General features: G+C 42.6%; 1 protein-coding gene across 2 annotated transcripts in view; it reads left to right on the top strand.

The window, feature by feature from the left end:
• GNG4 (G protein subunit gamma 4) overlaps positions 1–19,134 on the top strand; it is a 63,600-nt gene extending 44,466 nt beyond the window's left edge. For both annotated transcript variants that reach the window (XM_013048576.2, XM_013048575.2), the window contains one exon: positions 15,742–19,134. In XM_013048576.2, the coding sequence (XP_012904030.1) occupies positions 15,742–15,870 (129 nt within the window). In that variant the 3' untranslated portion in view covers positions 15,871–19,134. The remainder of the gene's footprint in view (positions 1–15,741) is intronic.
• The last annotated feature ends 12 nt before the right edge of the window (positions 19,135–19,146 follow it).

Raw genomic sequence — 19,146 nt, 5'->3', positions numbered from 1 at the left:
CCTTCGTCATAGATTAATTAATGATTTAAGTGTGGGTTTATGTCTGGGCTCTCTTTTCTGCTCTCTTTTCTATTTTTGTGCCAGTACCATACTGTTTTGATGACCACAGCTTTGCAGTATGTCTTGAAATCTAGGATTGTGATACCTCCAGCTTTGTCCTTCTTTCTCAAGATTGCTTTGGCTATTCAAGGTCTTTTGTGGCTCCATACAAATTTTATGGACCTATGTCAACAGACTTCCAAGAAAAATCAAGAACTGGACTATAGCATATAGAAGACCAATAAAGTTTTCATTTAGGAAAAAGTCTTCTTCCAGAAAACTAAAGAAAACTTCAGGTAACTGCTTTAGAGGCTCAAAAATGTAAAGCAAACAGAATCTGTGAAACTCTAGCTCAAAGAGGAGATAAAATAATGAGTCAGAAAAGGAGGTGGAAAACTAAGGAAAGAGGTTGAGGGGGGATGGGGACACCATTACAAGGAGCAAAGAGTGTGACACACTCCTTCGGAAGCCAAATTAATGATGTGGAGCGTAGGCTTCAGAAACTCATACATAATGCAGAAGAGAAGACGAATGGTCAGATCAGAGCAGTCAGGGAGACGGTGACAGAAACAAAGACTGGCAGCAACACTCCAACGTTTGGATGCCGATGTTCCTGGCAGAGAGAACAAATGGAATAGAAAATACTCTGAAGGGGAGAATATGAAAAGGTTTCGTTAAATAAAGGAAGACTTGAATCTGCAGATCCAAACAGCTCACTATGTTCCAGGAAGGACTATAGAAAATAATAAGCCCTGAGACACATACACTTGCTGAGGTTCCTTAATCTCTAAAGCAAAGGAAAAGCCCATTAAGTATGCAGGCAGAGGAAGCAATTTGGGGCACATACCCCTAACAACAGGCATTAAATGCTTGAATCCTTACTCTGGTCCCAAGATATTGGTGCTGCTCATACCACAGTTTATACACAAGAAAACTTGGACCCACAGTAAGGTGACGAGGTGGGAATACCAACCCAGAACCTCAAGTCTTGTCATTAAACCACAGTGCCCTAGCTACGAAGGGCAGAAATATCAGTCAGGACAACATGGCATCACAGTTCAGAAGAGGCCAGCCTAAGATTACATAAAAATGCTGACATTCTACAAAGAATTCTCTACCTAACCAAGTGGTCATTCATGTGCTAGGCAACAGAAACAATCATCTCAATTATGCAGAAAGTCAAATATAATGCAAAATGTGTACCTCTTTAGCAAACCTTTTTCATTGCCTACAATTGTATTTCAGTAAAGGAGATACAAATCAGTATCATAGAAATAGGGTCGTGTGAGGCAGTCCATGTACCACACATCTTGTTCCCCCTAAAAGGGCATTGAAAATCTGCAGCTATAAACACTGACTCATACATCACAAATAAGCCACACTTACAGGAGCACTTTTTTTGATCAGGGCTATGAAACAAAGGCCCTGCTTTTTGGCAGATGTCCAAACTCTTACCTTGTGAGGTCTCTAACTTTATACCGAGCTGCTAGGGCCACTCCAGTGGACTTCATCCAGCCGTCTCTTCAGGCTCTCTCTTGCATTCTAAGGATCCCAGCAGTAGTAACAAACTCTACCACAGGACAGAGGGGACTAGAATATCAGCATTTAGTGTTAAAAACCTTTCTTCATTACCTCCCATCCATCAGGATAGCTACTTTCAAAACAAAACACAACAGAAAATAATAAGGGTTGGTGAAGATGTGAAGAAATTGTAACTATTGTGCACTGTTGATGGGAATGTAAAATAGTGCAGCCATGATGGAAAGCTCTAGTATGGTAGTTCCTCAAAAAACTAAAAATACAATTACCATACAATCCAGCAATTCTACTTCTAGGTATATATCCCAAAGAACTGAAATCGGGGTTTCTAAGAGATTTGTACGTTCAGTTCCTAGCATTATTTAGAAGAGCCAACAGGTAAAAGCAACCTATGTGTCCCTCAGCAGATGAGTGGATAAACAAAGTGTGGTAAATCCATACAACAGAAGATTATTCAGCCTTAAAAAGGAAGGACATTCTGACACAGGCTACAACATGGATGAAACTTGAGGGTATTATGTTAAGTGAAATTAAGCCAGAGAAAAAAACTGTATGATTCCATTTACATGAAGTAACCAGAATAGTCAAATTCATAGGGAAAGAACGTGGAATGATGATTGCCAGGGGATGGGGGAGAGGGAATGGGGAATTGTTTGATGGGGGACAGAGTTTCTGTCTTACAAGATGGAAGAGTTCTGTTGTGTCCGTTGCACCACAGTGTGAATATCCTTAATACTGATCTGTATGCTTAAAAATGGTTAGGATGATAAATTTTATGTGTGTTTTACCACAATTAAAATTAAAATTTTTAAACAAATTTTTAATAAACAAAGTTTGTTTCCAGTCCAGCTTCAGTAACCAGCGCCAACAAGCTTTAGTACAGTTGAGTCTGCTATGCTAGAGGAATTCATGTCCATTGGGAATAAATATCGGCATGCCCTCTAATATTTGCATAAGATTAGGCTTGATGCATTCTTTGTAAGCAACATCAAAGCACCACTCACCCCCAGATCTTCAACATTCAACAAATGGCACATAGGATAGTGTCGCTTGCCCAGTGTCTCATTCCCAACTTTCAGAGTACTAATGAGAATCAAGCACTTCACTCACCACGGAAAATCTATCTGAGCCATCACTCCAAAGGTCATCTGCCTCAGGAATCTATCACTTGTATCTAAAGTCTTTACCAGGTTACAGTTTCTAGATGAATTCAGTCTTGGAATTTTGGGGCATTCTTTATCTGTTAGTGAGATAGGGTCAGTCTTCTCAATTTTTACTCTCTAGAGACCTCAGATTTGGGCATAAGACACTTGTTCTCCATTAGGTACCAGATGGTTAAAGAGATCACTGCCCATCTATGTCCGTTCATGGGATGTATAAATAGCAATAGCAGCAGCAGAAAGAATATTAGGTGTCCTGTAGAGTGGATGTCACCAGTGAGGCACACAGTGAACTCTTTCGTAGGAATGACCTGAGAGTCTCCTTCCTTCAACACTATCTTTTACTCCAAAAGTTAGACCCTAATGTGGTTTGAATATAAATAAGCAAGCATAACCTGATGAAGAATTTACACCAGCACATTGTGGTGTTCTCTTCTCTACTCCCAACATTTAGTGTTATTCTCATCATTTTTGTGTATTTTTCATTAGATTGTGCTTTGGGCCTTCTAGTGTTTAACACAAACTTAATCTTGGTTTGATCATACAATTCTACCTAAAAAGCAAACCATCTTCTCAGGCCCAGGTTACCAGTGGGGTTTGGTTTGCAAGATTGTATTATGTTAATATCATTGTATATCAGTATATACAATGATCAATATCATTGTATAAATAATATAAAACATTATATTGTATTATATTAATATCTTGGCTTGCAAGATTGTATTATATTAATATCACCTTGAGACAAGTGTTCTTTGAGACTAAGCTGCTTCAACTGAATAGTCCACTTTCCTAGCCCAAATGTCTCCAGAGCTACTTTGCTGTGCATAACTTGCAGATGTCACAGGTCCAACTCTAACAGGAATAGAACCCACCCTCTTTCATGTATCATAAGCCACATTGCTCACAACTTTTCTTGCCATCAACTTTGACACAATGATTTCAGGGTCTATAACTATTGTTTCATATTTAATCCAGTCACCTTCACCATCTTGGATCAATTGTTTTTTAACCACTGGTTACATTGTATACAAGATCTATGTCAGAAAAACTACAAAACTCATTAAAAAGATAAGAAAATCTAAATAAATAAAGACATTCCATGTTCATGGATAGGAGGACTCAATACTATTAAGATGTCATTTTTCCCCAACTTGATCAATAGATTCAAAACAATGCCAATAAAAAACCCCAGAAAGTTAGCTTGTTGATACTGACAAAATGATCCTGAAATTTATATGGAGAAGGGAAAATAAGAAAAAAATGGAATAGCCAACACAATATTGAGGGAGAGGAGGAAGACTGACACTACCCAACTGCAAAACTTACTATACAGCGGCAGTGATCAAGACAATGTGGTATTGACAAAAGAATAGACAAATAGATCAATGAAGTGGAATAGAGAGCTCAGAAATAGACCCACATACATACAGTCAACTGACCTTTGACAAAAAAGCAAAGACAATACAGTGGAGGAAAGATAGTCTCTTCAACAAATGCTGTGGGAACAACTAGACAGCCACATGCAAAACAATAAATCTACACACAGACCTTATACCTTTCACAAAAATGAGCTCAAAATGAGTCGTGTTAAAGGTAGAACTATAAAACTTTTAGAGGAAAGCACAGGAGAAAGTCTAGGTGATCTTGGGTTTAGCAGTTCATTTGTAGCTATGACACCAAAAGCACAAGCCACAGAAGAAAAATTGATGAGCTGGACTTCATTCAAATTAAGTACTTCTCTGTGAAAGATACTGTTAAGAGGATGAGAAGACAAGCCACAGACTGGGGGAAACCTTTGCAAAGCACATACCTGATAAAGGACTGGTATCCAAAATATAAAAAGAGCTCTTAAAACTCAACAATGAGAAAACAAACCACCCTTAAAAAATAGACAAAAGGGATGCCTGGGTGGCTCAGGTGGTTAAGCATCTGCCTTAGGCTCAGGTCATGATATCTGGATCCTGGGATTGTGTCCGACATTGGGCTCCTTGCTCAGCAGGAAGCCTGCTTCTCTCTCTGCCTGCCACTCTCCCTGCTTGTGTGCCTGTTCTCTCTTGCTCTCTCACTAGCTTGCTCGCTCTCTGACAAATAAACAAATAAATAAAATCTTTAAAAAATAGTCTAAAGACCTGAACAGACCCCTCACCAAAGAAGATATCCAGATGGCAAAGAAGCAAATGAAAAGATGCTCCACAACATATAGAATGCTCCACTGGAGCATTACAAATTAAAGGGACAATGAGATACCACTACACAATAATTAGAATGACTAAAATCCAAAAAACTGACAATAGTACATTCTGACAAAGATGTGGAAGGATAGGAACTCTCATTTATTGCTGGGGAATGCAAAATTCTTACAAAGCTAAAGATAGTCTTACCATACGATCCAATTGTATCAAAAATATATAAAGAAAAATTTGTTAGAACATCAAGGTGGACAAATTGTGTGAGGGTATAGCATGTCTTTCCTAGTCTTTGGTGGATCAACTAGACAAAAGAGATGTAAGCATATATTAATAATAAAATTAATTAGGTTGATCTGATTGATTGATGGTTGATTGATAGGTAGATGGATAATGGGACATATATCTTTTTCCAAAAAATGTTACCACTTTTCTATAAGTACCAATCATGGAATACTTTACTATATTCGAAAAGTAGAAATAGTTCATACCACATTCTTTGACCATAGTGCAGTAAAATAGTAGCAGTAGTATGAGTAAATGTCAGCCTCGGTATCCTTTTTAAACCATCTCTTAAACAATGAAATTGACTTCGAGAATGCCATATGTAAATGTGTCAGATTATACTTTTTCACACTCAAAACACAAAAACATGTAAAAAACTTGAAAGAGGGAAGGTGGAGACAATTTGGATAAAGGAAAGTGGATACCCTCTTCTTTTTTTTTTTTTTAAGATTTTATTTATTTATGTGACAGACAGAGATCACAAGTAGGCAGAGAGGCAGGCAGAGAGAGAGGAGGAAGCAGGCTCCCTGCTGAGCAAAGAGCCCGGTGTGGGACTCGATCCCAGGACCCTGAGATCATGACCTGAGCTGAAGGCAGTGGCTTAATCCACTGAGCCACCCAGGCGCCCCATGGACACCCTCTTCTTGAATAGGTAGAGTCAATATTGTCTCTTCTCTGTAAATTAGTATATAAATTCAATACAGATCTAATCAGAATTCTATTTCTGTTTTTGTCAAAAGCAAACTTCAAACTATTCTAAAGTTCAATTAGATGACTAAATGTGTGAAAGTATCCAAGAATTTTTTTTAAGTAATCTGTGTTCAAGGAAGAAGATATATAGAATTTTCCTGTGAGGTATTAAAATTTATCATAAAATCAGAGTATTTAAAGCTTTTTAATTAGGCAGATCAAGAGAACAGAATAGGTAGTCCTAAATAAATCTAAATGTACTAGGAATTTGGAATATGATCCATATGGTATCTCAAATCAGTGGAGAACACATTATTTATAAATACTGCTGGAAATTGCTAGCCCTTAGGAAAACAAACAAAGCTGCATACATCACTAATCTTATACAGATGAACTTCAGATGGATTGTATGTGTCTGCTTGGCTGCCATAACAACATAAACATAGCATAAACCACAAACTATGTGGCTTAAACTGAAATTTAATTTCTCACAGTCCAGAGCCTGGAAGTCCAAGATCAAGGTGCCAGTCACGTTGATGTCTGGTGAGGCCTCCGTGCTCATTGTGTCTTCAAGTGGCCGTCCCTCTGTGCTCGGGGAAGAGAGAGCTTGTGTCTGTTCTTCTTTTAAACATACCCAGGTCTATCAGATTAGGAGTCCCATCCCCTTTTTTCCCTCATTTAACCTGAATTACCTCCCTGAAGGCCATATCTCCAAATAGTCACATTAGAGTTTATGGCTTCAACATAGGACACAGGTCAGTCCCTAAGTTTGATCAAAGATTTTTTTTTTAAGATTTTATTTATTTATTTGACAGACAGAGATCACATGTAGGCAGAGAGGCAGGCAGAGAGAGAGAGGAAGGGAAGCAGGCTCCCTGCTGAGCAGAGACCCTGATGCAGGGCTCAATCCCAGGACCCTGAGATCATGACCTGAGCCAAAGGCAGAGGCTTAACCCACTGAGCCACCCAGGTGCCCCCAGATTTATTTTTTTAAGAATTTATTTATTTATTTGGGGGCAGGAGGGACAGAGGCAGAGGGAAAAGCAGGCTCCCTGCTGAGCAGAGAGTCCAATGCAGGGTTTGATCCAAGGACCCTGAGATCATGACCTGAGCTAATGGCAGACGTTTAACCGACTGAGCCACCCAGGCGCCCCGATCAAAGATTTAAATATAACAAATAAGACCATAAAAGTGGTGGGGAAATAGAAGAAAATGTTTTGCGTTTTTTTTTCCAAAGCAAATGTTTTTATTAATATTTGGGAGGGCCAATCATACCACAAAATCCACAGTTCATAACATAAAAGTTTTGACAGCATTTTAAAAAACTCAATATGGTAAAAATTTCTAGTCAACAAAACAAATACATTTGCATTTGTGTAACAAAGGGTTGGTTTCCCTAAACCTCTCTGAAATTTCTCTGACAATTCAATAAGAAAAGAACCTCTTTTTTTTTTTTTTTTTTTAGCCGCACAAACGAATAGGCAGCTTAAAATGGAGACCTATAAATGGTCAAAGATATGAAGAGACATTTACCTCCATAAATAAGAATTAGGCACAAAACAACACTGAGATCTGCTTAAAAAAAAAATACTAAGACCCATTCCATTTTTGGTTTTGTTTTAGTATTGTTGACACACAAATGGGACATTAGTTTCAGCTGTACAATATAGTGGTTCAACTTCTCTGTGTGTAATGTTGTGCTCCCCACGAGTGTAGCTACCGTCTGTGACCAGACAGCACGATTACAGTACCACTGACTGTGTGCCCTGGGCCGGGAGCCAAATGCAAAACATGACCCTGTCTGCTGTGCCTTTATTTCCTTGACTTACTCATTCCATAACGGGAAGCCTGTGTCTCCCACTCCCCTTCACCATTTGGCCCCACCCGCTCTGGTAACCATCAGTTTGCTGCCTTTGATTCTGTTGCTTCTTGTTTATTCTTTTGTTTATTTAGGTGCCACATATGAGTCAAATCATGTGGCATTTGTCTTTTTCAGTCTGACTTATTTCATTTACCATAATAGTTTCTAGGTCCATCCATGTTGTAGTAATTGGCCTGACCCTTTTATCTGGCTGAGTAGCATGCCATCGTGTGTGTATACACACATCTTCCTTATCCCTTCGTCTATGAGTGGACACTCAGGTTGCTTCCATATCTTGGCTACTGTAAGACTGTTAATGTTTTTAATCTTCAATGAAATCCACTGTCATCGGCTGTGAAGTGAGAGGTTCTTGATGGTTGGAGTAGACCCTGATACAGTCTTCCAGAAGGATAGTTCGGAATGTGTATCAAAATGTTTATCATGCATTCTCTTGACCCCAGTGTTCTCACATCTAGAAGTTTACCCAGAGACTCTCTCACAAATAATGAAGGGAAGTACGAATTTCATCAGCTTGCTCGTATAATGTCGACAAATTGTAATTTTTGACTGCCTATCAACAGGGCTTGGTTAAGTAAGTCAGGTAGAGACCATGTTACACTACATTATCATCCTAAACAATGACATGCATCTGTGTATACTGAGTGAACAAAAAAGCACATTACAGAGCAGCATATGAAATTGTATGTAGAAAGAGGAACAGTGAGATATCTGAAAAGACGTTCACCAAAGCACAGTCTCCAAGTGGCAATTGACTTTTGCTTCTAGCTTTGAACTTTTTAGGGCAATTTTATGAACAAATAAGGATTATTATTGTGAAGACAAGAAATCTGTTTCAAAATTAAAATTCTGCATAGGAATCACCTCTTCCCTGGAGATGCCACCAACTCCTGAGGACCCAGTTAGCATTCCCTCCTCTGACTTTATTGTCATTTATATAGTGTGATGGTCCGTGAAGAGGAAAGAGGGTGCCATGCGAGGTGGCCGCACATTACAGTAAACAGAAAGAGACCCTTTCTGTCCTTCCCACATAGTTCCTCTCTAGCACATTATCTGCAAGTACACTGTCCATTTTGGGTTTTTTTTTTTTCATTTTGTATACAATCTGTATATTCCTCCTCATTCCCTTAGGGACTAGTAGCCAGATGCAAAATATGACCATATTCTCATGGAAACACACTGCATAAAAAGCATCAATTACATTCCAGATGTAAGTGTAAATAAGATCAGGATTATCTTTTCTACTTTCCTGCCCATCAGCTTGGACAACTCAGGGATGCTGAGTGGAACCGAACAGTAAGCGCACAGAAGTTTGCTGGGACAGACCTTTGGGCGTCAGCCTTATGACTCTTGCTTCACATTTATATTTGAACCAGAGATTTTTTTTCCCCTCATAATTCTTCTCACAGATAAGTCTTTCATCTGTCTTCCCCTCTTTGTTTGTTTGTTTCTAGCCCTTCTAAGAGTCATGACAACCCTACTGGTTTGTGAGTTCTTAAAATTTTTTTTGCAATATTCCAAGAGTCATTGTTTATGCACCACACCCAGTGCTCCATGTAGTCTGTGTCCTCCATAATGCCCACCACCAGGCTCACCCAACCCTCCCTCCCCTTCCCCTCTAAAACCCTTGGATTGTTTCTCAGAGTCCACAGTCTCATGGTTCGTCTCCCCCTCCAATTTGACCCAACTCACTTATCCTGTCCCAGTGTCCTCTGTGTTATTCCTTATGCTCTACAAGTGAGCAAAACCATATGATAATTGATTCTCTCTGCTTGACTTATTTCACTCAGCATAATCTCTTCCAGTCCCATCCATGTTGATGCAAAAGTTGGGTATTCGGCCTTTCTGATGGAAACATAATACTCCATTGTATATATGGACCACATCTTCTTTGTCCATTTATCTGTTGAAGGGTATCTCAGATATTTCCACAGTTTAGCTATTGTGGCCATTGCTGCTATAAACATTGGGGTACAGGTGGCCCTTCTTTTCACTACATCTGTATCTTTGGGGTAAATACCCAGGAGTGCATTTGCAGGGTCATAGGAAAGCTCGATTTTTAATTTCTTAAGGAATCTCCACACTGTTTTCCAAAGTGGCTTCACCAACTTGCATTTCCACCAGCAGTGTAAGAGGGTTCCCCTTTCTCCACATCCTCTCCAACACACGTTGTTTCCTGTCTTGCTAATTTTGGCCATTCTAACTGGTGTAAGGTGGTATCTCAATGTGGTTTTAATCTGAATCTCCCTGATGGCTAGTGATGATGAACATTTTTTCTTGTGTCTGATAGCCATTTGTATATCTTTGCTGGAGAAGTGTCTGTTCATGTCTTCTGCCCATTTTTTGACATGATTATCTGTTTTGTGTATGTTGAGTTTGAGGAGTTCTTTATAGATCATGGATATCAGCCTTTGTCTGTAGTGTCATTTGTGAATATCTTCTCCCATTCCATGGGTTACCTCTTTGTTTTGTTGACTGTTTCCTTTGCTGTGCAGAAGTTTTTGTTCTTGATGAAGTTCCAAAATTTCAATTTCACTTTTGATTGGGATGGCATTGAAAGTATAGATTCCTTTCCAAGAATGACATGTGTTCTTTAAGGTTTTATTTCTCCACAAGATAAAACACGCTGTGTTGAGTTTTCTAAAGCCAAACGAGAAAATTCTAAAGCAAAAGGCATTTTTTACTAAAACAGAAGACGAGTGAGGCTCAAATATCATGGTGTTTTCTGTGGAAAATTGAAGAACAAAATCAGGGAGCCTGTCATGTTCTGGTAGGTCACTGACAGCCAATTAAAAGCGTCCATAGCCGTCCAAGGAAGGGATAGAATCAAGTGATAAATGACGTGAAGGTTGAAAGAATGACATGTCTAAAAGAAAATAAATACAAATCATGTCCTGTGACCCAGCGCAAAGTCAAGGTGGTGCAAACAGATCTTGCCTTTCGAGCGTGTCTGGTCTGAACTTGGGTCCTGCCCCTTCATTGCTTCACCTTCTGCTAGTTTAGCAGAAACCTAACCCTTCTCTTGGGTTTCTTGTACTTTCCCAGAAACCTGTTCAGATGGTAACTGTCTACGGCCAGATTTAGAAAGAAATTCAAAGACAAGGGGCTAGGAATGAGTGATTCTAGAATAGCTCTCAGATCAAAGGAGAAAAATCTTTGAATTAAATCAAAGAGGAGAACAGAAGCAGGAGAACAAAAAGACAAAATGTGCATTTGAGAAAGGCAAGGGACACTTCTAACTCGCGAGGATTTGGGTTGGGGGCACTGTGGGCATCCAGTTGCCCTAATAATTTCCGAGAAACTTCCTCGTGTCTGTTTGTCAGCGTCCTCCCAGAAAGCAGCCAAAGGAATAATGAAATACAAACATGCTGTATGTGTAATTGCACCCATTATGGTGCTTCATCACAAACCTGCAGCTACTGCTGCTCCCGTTGACAGGACTGCAACCAAGTGCCTGAGTGTTTGTCTTGCCCAGAATGACACAGCTCATTAGTACTGAATGCGGCTTGGTCAGACACAGTGTTTCCTGACTCACAATCCATTGCTTCCTCTCTAAGAGATGCCATAGCTTTCTAGAAACCCTGGAGCCCAGAACCTCCCTGTTATGTCCATCTTCCACCTTTAAGTCCCAGAAACCTCTTGAGTGACTCACTGCTTCCTGTCACCAAATAAATTACTTTTTCGGTAAACTTGCAAAATGGTTGAATTAGGAATTACTTTGTGGAAAATTGGGATATATCAAAACTAAGAGATGGTCGGAGTCATATAGGATATGCGCCAACCTGTTGCAAGGGTTTGGTTGAGATTCATGGTGGATCTGGTCATTTAATCAGTGAGGGCTTCCCTCTTCTGGCCATGAAGAACATGTATATCAACTCTAAGGTTCACTTGGAGATATTTAACTCTCCTCCAAGCGTCTTGGATTTACCTCTCAATGTGCAGTCATCTTCTCATGTGTGGTGGGGAAACGTATGTGATGATAGCTCATCCACCATTATGAAGACTTGCCTTTAGAATTCAGAGAATTCATAATTCCATTATGTTATTCGTGTATTCACTTCTATCTTCCAGGCCACGCCCACTCCATATCCTCTAGGGATAACCTTACACACTCCCAACTGGTGGCTCTATCTGTGTCCTAGGACCCAATGATTGAAAATTGCCTATATTTATCTGGATCAATGCAGAATCATTGCTGGGATCCACTAGAAGCCTAGTGTCTTAGCCCACTCATAACTGCTGTAACAGAGTCCCGTAGATCTGTGGCTTAAATAACAGAAATTCATTTCTCACAGCTCTGCAAGCTGGGAAGTTCAAGATCACAAGGCCAATGCGGTCAGGCTCTGGTGGAAGCTTTCTTCCAGGTTTACAGATGGCCCCTCCTTGCTGTGACCTGACACGGTGGGCAGAGAAGCTTCTCTTCTCGTGTCTCTTCTTGCAGAGGCACTAGTCCTACTCATCAAGGTTCAACCCTCATGACCTGATGACCTTCCAAAGGCCCCACCTCCAAATATGTCAAGATTAAGGCTTCCTCGTTTGGATTGGGGTTGGACAGACACAGACATTCAGTTTACAGCATCATAATATGCAAGTATCTTGAGCACGTGCTTAGGAACTGGTGCGTTAATCTCAAATACTTCCCAACATTCAAAGAAAGAAAAAAATCACAAGGATTCACTCAGGGGCACCTGCTCAGACTTTAGAGGTGAGAGATAATTCCTGTAATGTCCTGATGGTTCTACCGGGGAAAATCAGCAGATGACTTCTTCTGTTGCAAGTGTGCACCACGTTTGACCTTGTAAAAGATGCTGTTGTTGCACCACGGGGCAGGGGTGGTAGGGAGGGCAGGGAGGCGGGAGGGCGGAACCCGGCTGGGCTCTCCACAATAATCCTGCTCTGTTTTCTTGGGGTGGAGAGAGGAACAGGCATAACCATAAAAGATGCTTGAAATTGATTCCAAGTAGTATTGTTAAATAGATCCGGCTTGCTGAGGAATAGGTGTGAGTTGCTCTGCTTGAGATGCAAAGGATAAATGCAGTGGGAGTCACAGCCAGAATAGTAATTATGTTATCTGTCTTGTGGAGGAGTTTGACTATAGTAATTGCAACATTTTCTCCCATCATTGAAGCTTGTAATTATAGTGCAACTAACAGGATTATGTGCTAACTTGGGCTGTTTTAATCACCTCTTTTACTCTGAAATGCAATGGTAAAATTCCACAGTTGCTCCCAGGCTGCCGATTCTTTTCAACATCTGTTGTCTTGTAATAGCTCAATACTAAGGAGAAGAGGCAGAGACACTCTGGGCATTTTACAGCAGAGGTCTTTAGGTAAAGCCGACTTCGGGCTTGAGGAGAAAGTGTAAACAGTAAGGGAGTTTTAAATTTCCAGCCCAAATAAAATTTTCTCTTTGAAAACAAATCACATGTTTTTTATTTCAAAGACGGCAGATGTTTTCTGCAATTTGGCAATGCCTGCAGCCCATGTTTTATATGCATGGAAGGAAACTTTCAACTATAAAAATCAATCTAGGACAAATTAAGAAAACCCTTCCATGCAACCTAACAAGCAGGTTTGGGTTCATTAATGCCTGGATCTTAAGCTGTGAGTCAAGATGCCACCTTTCATGTATAAGACTCATTAAGATGTTCATTACTTATATTTATCCTTACAGATCCCATAACAACCAACTTCAGGGGTTATCCAAATACTCTGCTTATGCAGGAATAAAGGAACATCGTACACCCTGTGAAACAAGAGGGCTGCTAGCTGAGCTAGAAACCTCCCCTGTTTCTTTGATTGTAGGATGACTTGTGCACTCTTAAGAATGTTTCAACAAAACGAGGGTATCCAGGATGTAAATATTGCATGGAACCAAACCAGATCTGCCCATTTGGTCTCGCATTGGCGCTTATCACTTGGCACCAATACAGTGCCCATCAGGTACTCATTCCTGTTCCTGCCCGGACAGGACTCTGCCATCCAGTGGACTGTAGTTATCACTCAGCAAGTGCATCTGTGGTCCTAAAACGGCAGCAAAAGTAGGCAATCGAAGAACAGCCTGTTTCCCTGAAAGAAAAATTGTGGAACCAAGTGCAATATCACCTTCAGAGAAGAGAAAATTCTCTAGATTAGATCTGCTGAAAACCAGCAGGGCCAGACATGAACAGCTTAGCTGTGTGGGCAGCGGAGGCACTGATGGGAGGCAGGAACAGCCTAGCCCCATCCCTCCTTCACCCAGCCGTTCTACAAGCCTCATTTTTTAAAACTGAACTATAGCTGACATACAGTGTTCTATTCATTTCAAGTGTGAAAGAGTGATTGCACAATTCTGTACATTACAAAATACCCCAATAAGTGCAGTTACCGTCTGTCACCATAGGGTGTTATTAAAACATTATTTGACTGTATTCCCTACATAATACTTTTCAGCCCCATGACTGTTTTATAACTGGAGGTTGGCACCTCCAGAGCTACATTTTTTGGGGCTCCTTCCTCGAATGCCTGGGTCTAACATGCTGGCGCACGGTCCAGCGTCCACGGCCCCCCAGCAGGGCGCGCCCTTGTGGTCAGTCTCAGGAAACGGAACTGTTCCAATTCCCCCGTGAAGGGTGTTAAGCCGGTTGTAATTACAGTTTAGCAACCTAACTTCGGGCTAGCTGGATCGTGCTAAAAGGTAAACAGAGGTACATTAAAGCTTTTCTTTTTTTTTTTTAATTTATTTATTTAAGAGAGAGAGGAAACATGAGTAGGGGTGGGGTGCAGAGGGAGAAGGAGAGGCAGGCTCCCCATTAACCAGAAAGCCCAATGCAGGGCTTGATCCCAGGACCCTGAGATCTTGCCCTGGGCGGGGGTAAATTCCTTATACATCTCTACCAGAATTGTTTGTAGGAGTCCAGCCACTGCTAAATCAGGTCTGGTCTGGAAATCAGAAGAAAAATTCCCAGAAAATTTTGGAAGGTAGGTCAGTCTTTAAAACCTGGAGAGAATGTGTGTGGCTTGTATACACTGGGGATTCTAAGACATTTTTTCATTCATTTATGGAATGTTTTTAACATTCTAGGAAGGATTTAGACATTGAGTGCCCCGAAAGGATATCATTTGACTGCTGGATGCTTAGCTCCGCCTGTAACCTCTAATAAGCCCATGCAGGCAGGACGACCTAATTGGCCGGATGCATCAACACGGGCCATTCATTTGCCAAGCACATGACCCAGATGCCGGGTGAAAGGAGCTGGTAGCTTCATCTTCCTATTAGGGAGCGGGGTTGGGCCCTTTGCTGGCTCCCACCCAGCCCCTCCTCTAGAACCCCAGGCTTGAACAAGGGGGATAGCTCAGCGCACCCCTACCATGGGTCCGCATGCTTCAGGTGAGACTGGAAGGAAAGTGAAGGGGAGCAGCTGCTGCTCTGCACCATGCAATTCCCTGCACATGGGCTGAGGGGGAGGGGTGGCCTTTGTGAGTTAAGGTGTGCGCTTAGAGTACGTAGCTCCTGTATGTGATGCATACAATACACTGATAATATGTGTTCTCTTGGGGAAAATGAAGTGTCTCTCTGTGCTGGTCACGAGAGTGGATTGCAATCAAACAACAAATAACAATAACAAACACAATCACACAGGCTTGGCCAGGCCCAGCGCTCCACTTTATTCATCTGTACACGGTTTAGCGGAGTCGTCGTGAAGCTAACGACCCAGGGCCTCCACTCATCAGTAGAACAAGGATGTCTGGGCCTTCCCATTCCTCTTCAGAGGTTGTTCCTGCACCCCCGGGCCACACCTCCTCCCATCCAGGCATGTTTTCAACCCTGTCTCCTTGGGTTTGCACAGACCCTCTCTCCAGGCTGGCCTTGTCTTTGGCAGTGCACACCGCCCGCCTGTCCTTGGCCGTATCCACACGGACGCCTCTGCACCAGACCCACCATGAACTGGCTTTTAACCTCTGTGCTGTGTTCCCCACAGGTCTCCCAGGCAGCCGCAGACCTCCTGGCCTACTGTGAAGCCCACGTACGTGAGGACCCTCTCATCATCCCAGTGCCTGCGTCGGAAAACCCCTTCCGAGAGAAGAAGTTCTTTTGTACCATCCTCTGACTCCATGGATTATGACGTGGCTCCTTTCCTGTCCTTAAATTCACTGGTAGAGACCGCATGCTCTTAGCTATAGGGAGTCCCAGCCCACCCCGGCCCTCCCCAACCAGGATGGCCGGGACCTGCCTCTCTCCATTGGTTTTCTTCATTGTGTTCTATTTCATGCCTTCTTTTCATTCTCATGGTATTTCCATCACTGGCAAAGCAAATAGATCTTTTCGTAACCCAATAACACATGTGCCAAGTGAAAATAAGTATGAGGTTAAGAGTTTAACTTTTTAAAGCATCAGTTCCCATTTTCAGTACTTCAAGTTCATACATTCCAGTGCTTAATTTATGGAAAAGAAAAACTGTACAATGCCCCCCCCCCCGCATTCCCAATAATTCAGTAGCAAATTAGAGCATTTGGACCCACTGAGCTATGTGGATAAAGTTTTCATCTGGAAGTTCTCTCTCCTGCTTTTTCATTATCCTATGAGAAAGGAAATAACCCACAGCATCAGATGGTTTTCCTGATGTGTGTGGGGCCCAGACCCCGCCGAGGACAAGTCCCTGCTTCTCACTGATTACCACCGACCACTTTGGAGGGGGTCTTTCTACAGGTGTCGATGTTGGGGGACTATTGTAGCAAGCCTCAGTGTCCGTGCGCACCACGGCAGCCGTCTGTCTGTGTGCTCAAGCTGCACCCACCGAGGGCTTTGTCTTCCCCTCCACGTGCCATGTCTTAGTGCCCCTCTTACTCTGACTTCTCGTAGTTCTCACATGGCTCCATTAATAGGGACTTGCTCTGGGCACAGCCCAGGGCCCATGGGCTGTCACTGGAGTGGTCCCTGCCCCAGAGCGAGCCACAGGGCAGCTGCTGCTCTGCACCATCTGAGCATTGACTGTATTCACTTATTTAATCCTCTCACAATCCACAAATGCCACAAGAGTAGTCTGTTTTAAAGATAGGCAACCAGGGGCGCCTGGATGGCTCAGCGGGTTAAGCACTGACTCTTGATTTCGGTTCAGGTCATGATCTCAGGGTCCCGTGTTGGACTCCGTGCTCGGCAGGGGGGTCTGCTTGAGATTCTCTCTTCCTCTGCCTCTCACACCCCCACCCCCTGCTTGTTCTGTCTCTCTCTCTAGTATAAGTGTAGCACACGTCTCTCTCCATCTTTGCCAGAAGGAGGCATATTGGGCCCAAGTAGCTCATGGAAAATGATAGACAGATATGTGGATGCCCCTGTGGGAGACTGGACAGCTCCTGGTTTTTCTGACCCCGCCTAAAACAAAGTTGAAAGAGAATAAACCATGGGGGCAGAGAGCTCCTTGTCCAAGTTCACGGCTCTTCTGTTGTAGAAACCACTGTACTCACTGGCTCTCACGGCAGCTGGCCATGTGATGTGGGGCAAGCTATTGTGTGCCTGGAATGTTCTAACCTGCTAATTGGGGATAATGGTAATGACTCCTCCCGCCTTTCTCTTTGGGAGGCCACAGAGAGGTGCTACATAGATGAAAGCTCTGATTATCATTTAAAACAAATTACTAAAGGCTCCAACATAACATTGGCGGGAATGTATGACTTCAAAGTCACCGTTGTTCTGTTGGAGAGCCAAATATAATTTCAGATCAATTAATAACTTGCCACCTTGCAAATGGCTTCAGTACATGTTTATGCTTTGCCTCTTTTGTTGGAAGTGATTCTTCATTTCATTAAAGCTCACTGATGTCACCAGCGAGGTTAGGAAGCCGTATGCTCTAATGAGAGCAGAATTGTATGCGGCGTGTGATAATCAGACTTCAAACCCTTCCCTGTCTCAGTTGATGACCAGGAGCTCTTTCTTCTGTGGTCGATGTCAACATCATTAACCTGATAAAGCAAAGCACAATTCATAAAAGCACATCAGAGAAGCAGAGAAAGTGGGACAGCACAGAAGCCTGAGAAATCAGGTCAGGAAGAAACTCTGCTTCTCGCCTTCTTCCAGACTTTCTCTCCTTTGTATTCAGTTTCTGTCCCTCCCCTCTGTCACTCGCTTTTTCCTCTTCCTCTTCTCTCCCTTTCCTTCCTCCAGGAGATGCTCTCTTACCTTTGTGGTTGGCCCCTTCTAAAGTGTCCCTGAACTCGTCGCCCCCTTGCTAAAGGCAAGGCCGTGCAATTGGGCTCCGAGGTACACAAACAGGTGGCTGACCCCCTCGCCCCACTAGCCGCTCACTGGGAGGCGAACCAAAGGGGCTGCGCCTGCTGTGGACGGTCGTCACTTTGTGTTCACGAGCTGGCTGTCCAGCGTCTGACCCCCCCTTCCTACAGGGGAAGATCACCCCTCACTAGACACACTAGGACTCCCTTTCACTGTGGGTGCTGAAGGGGAGAGGTCTTCCTGGCCTCAGGTGGACCCCCTGCTTGGACTCCTTTGCCTGGACCTATGAGCTCGGAGCAAGTGACACAGAAATGAGAAGACGCTAAGATTTGTTTTATGGGAGCTGCAGTGGTCCAGGGGCAGCAGTGGCCCAGCAGGGAGGCATCTAGGCCTGGCAGGTTGCAGGGATTCTGTGCCCAGAGCCAACAAGGACCAGGGATGGCAGAGCCCTGAGTAGACCATTCCCACTCCATTCCTCGGCCCCGCTAGCTGTCTCACCCTCTGCCCCCACCACATCCTCCTACGTCTCTTTCTTTCTAGTTTTCTGTCAATTCTCTAAGCCTCCAAGCTCCATCCAGTAAATTTCTTATTCCGTAAGATAGCCTGGGTTGGATGTACATATTATATGATCTAAAAACCCCATTCCTGGGTTGGTACTTTACAGAAATGTGTGTATGTGCTCACCAAAAGAAAAGTACTAGAATGTTCCTAGAAGCGCTATTCAGGATAACCCAAAGCCGGAAAGCGCTCCAATGCCCACGTCGAATGGATAAGGAAATTCTGGTATATTCCCACAGTGAAATCCTGGGCGGCAGTGGGAATAACGATCCCATATCTCGACCCCATAGCATTGTGTGAGGCTCACGACATTGGGCACGTTCATACTACATGATTCCATTTATGTCAGCTGCAAAGCTCAGCAAAGCTAACCCAAGCTGTTGCAAGTGGGGAATATTAGTTACTCTCTGGAGGATGGGAATCAGAAGGGGCACAAGGGGAGCTTCTAGAATGTTCCATGTGTCGATCTAGTTGCTAGTTACCTGAATGTGTCCAGTTTGTGAAAATTCTCTGAGCTGTACACTTTGGATTGTGTACTTTTCTGTATGTATGTTATTCTTCAATAAAAGTTGGTTTGTGTGACTAGCAATCAATAATCCTA

The sequence above is a fragment of the Mustela putorius genome, unplaced genomic scaffold (genome assembly GCF_011764305.1).
Source record: "Mustela putorius furo isolate JIRA1106 unplaced genomic scaffold, ASM1176430v1.1 tig00001075_pilon_pilon_pilon, whole genome shotgun sequence".
Taxonomy (NCBI): Eukaryota; Metazoa; Chordata; class Mammalia; order Carnivora; family Mustelidae; genus Mustela; species Mustela putorius.
Note: the sequence above shows the minus strand (reverse complement) of the source record. Positions and strands in the feature narration are given on the sequence as shown.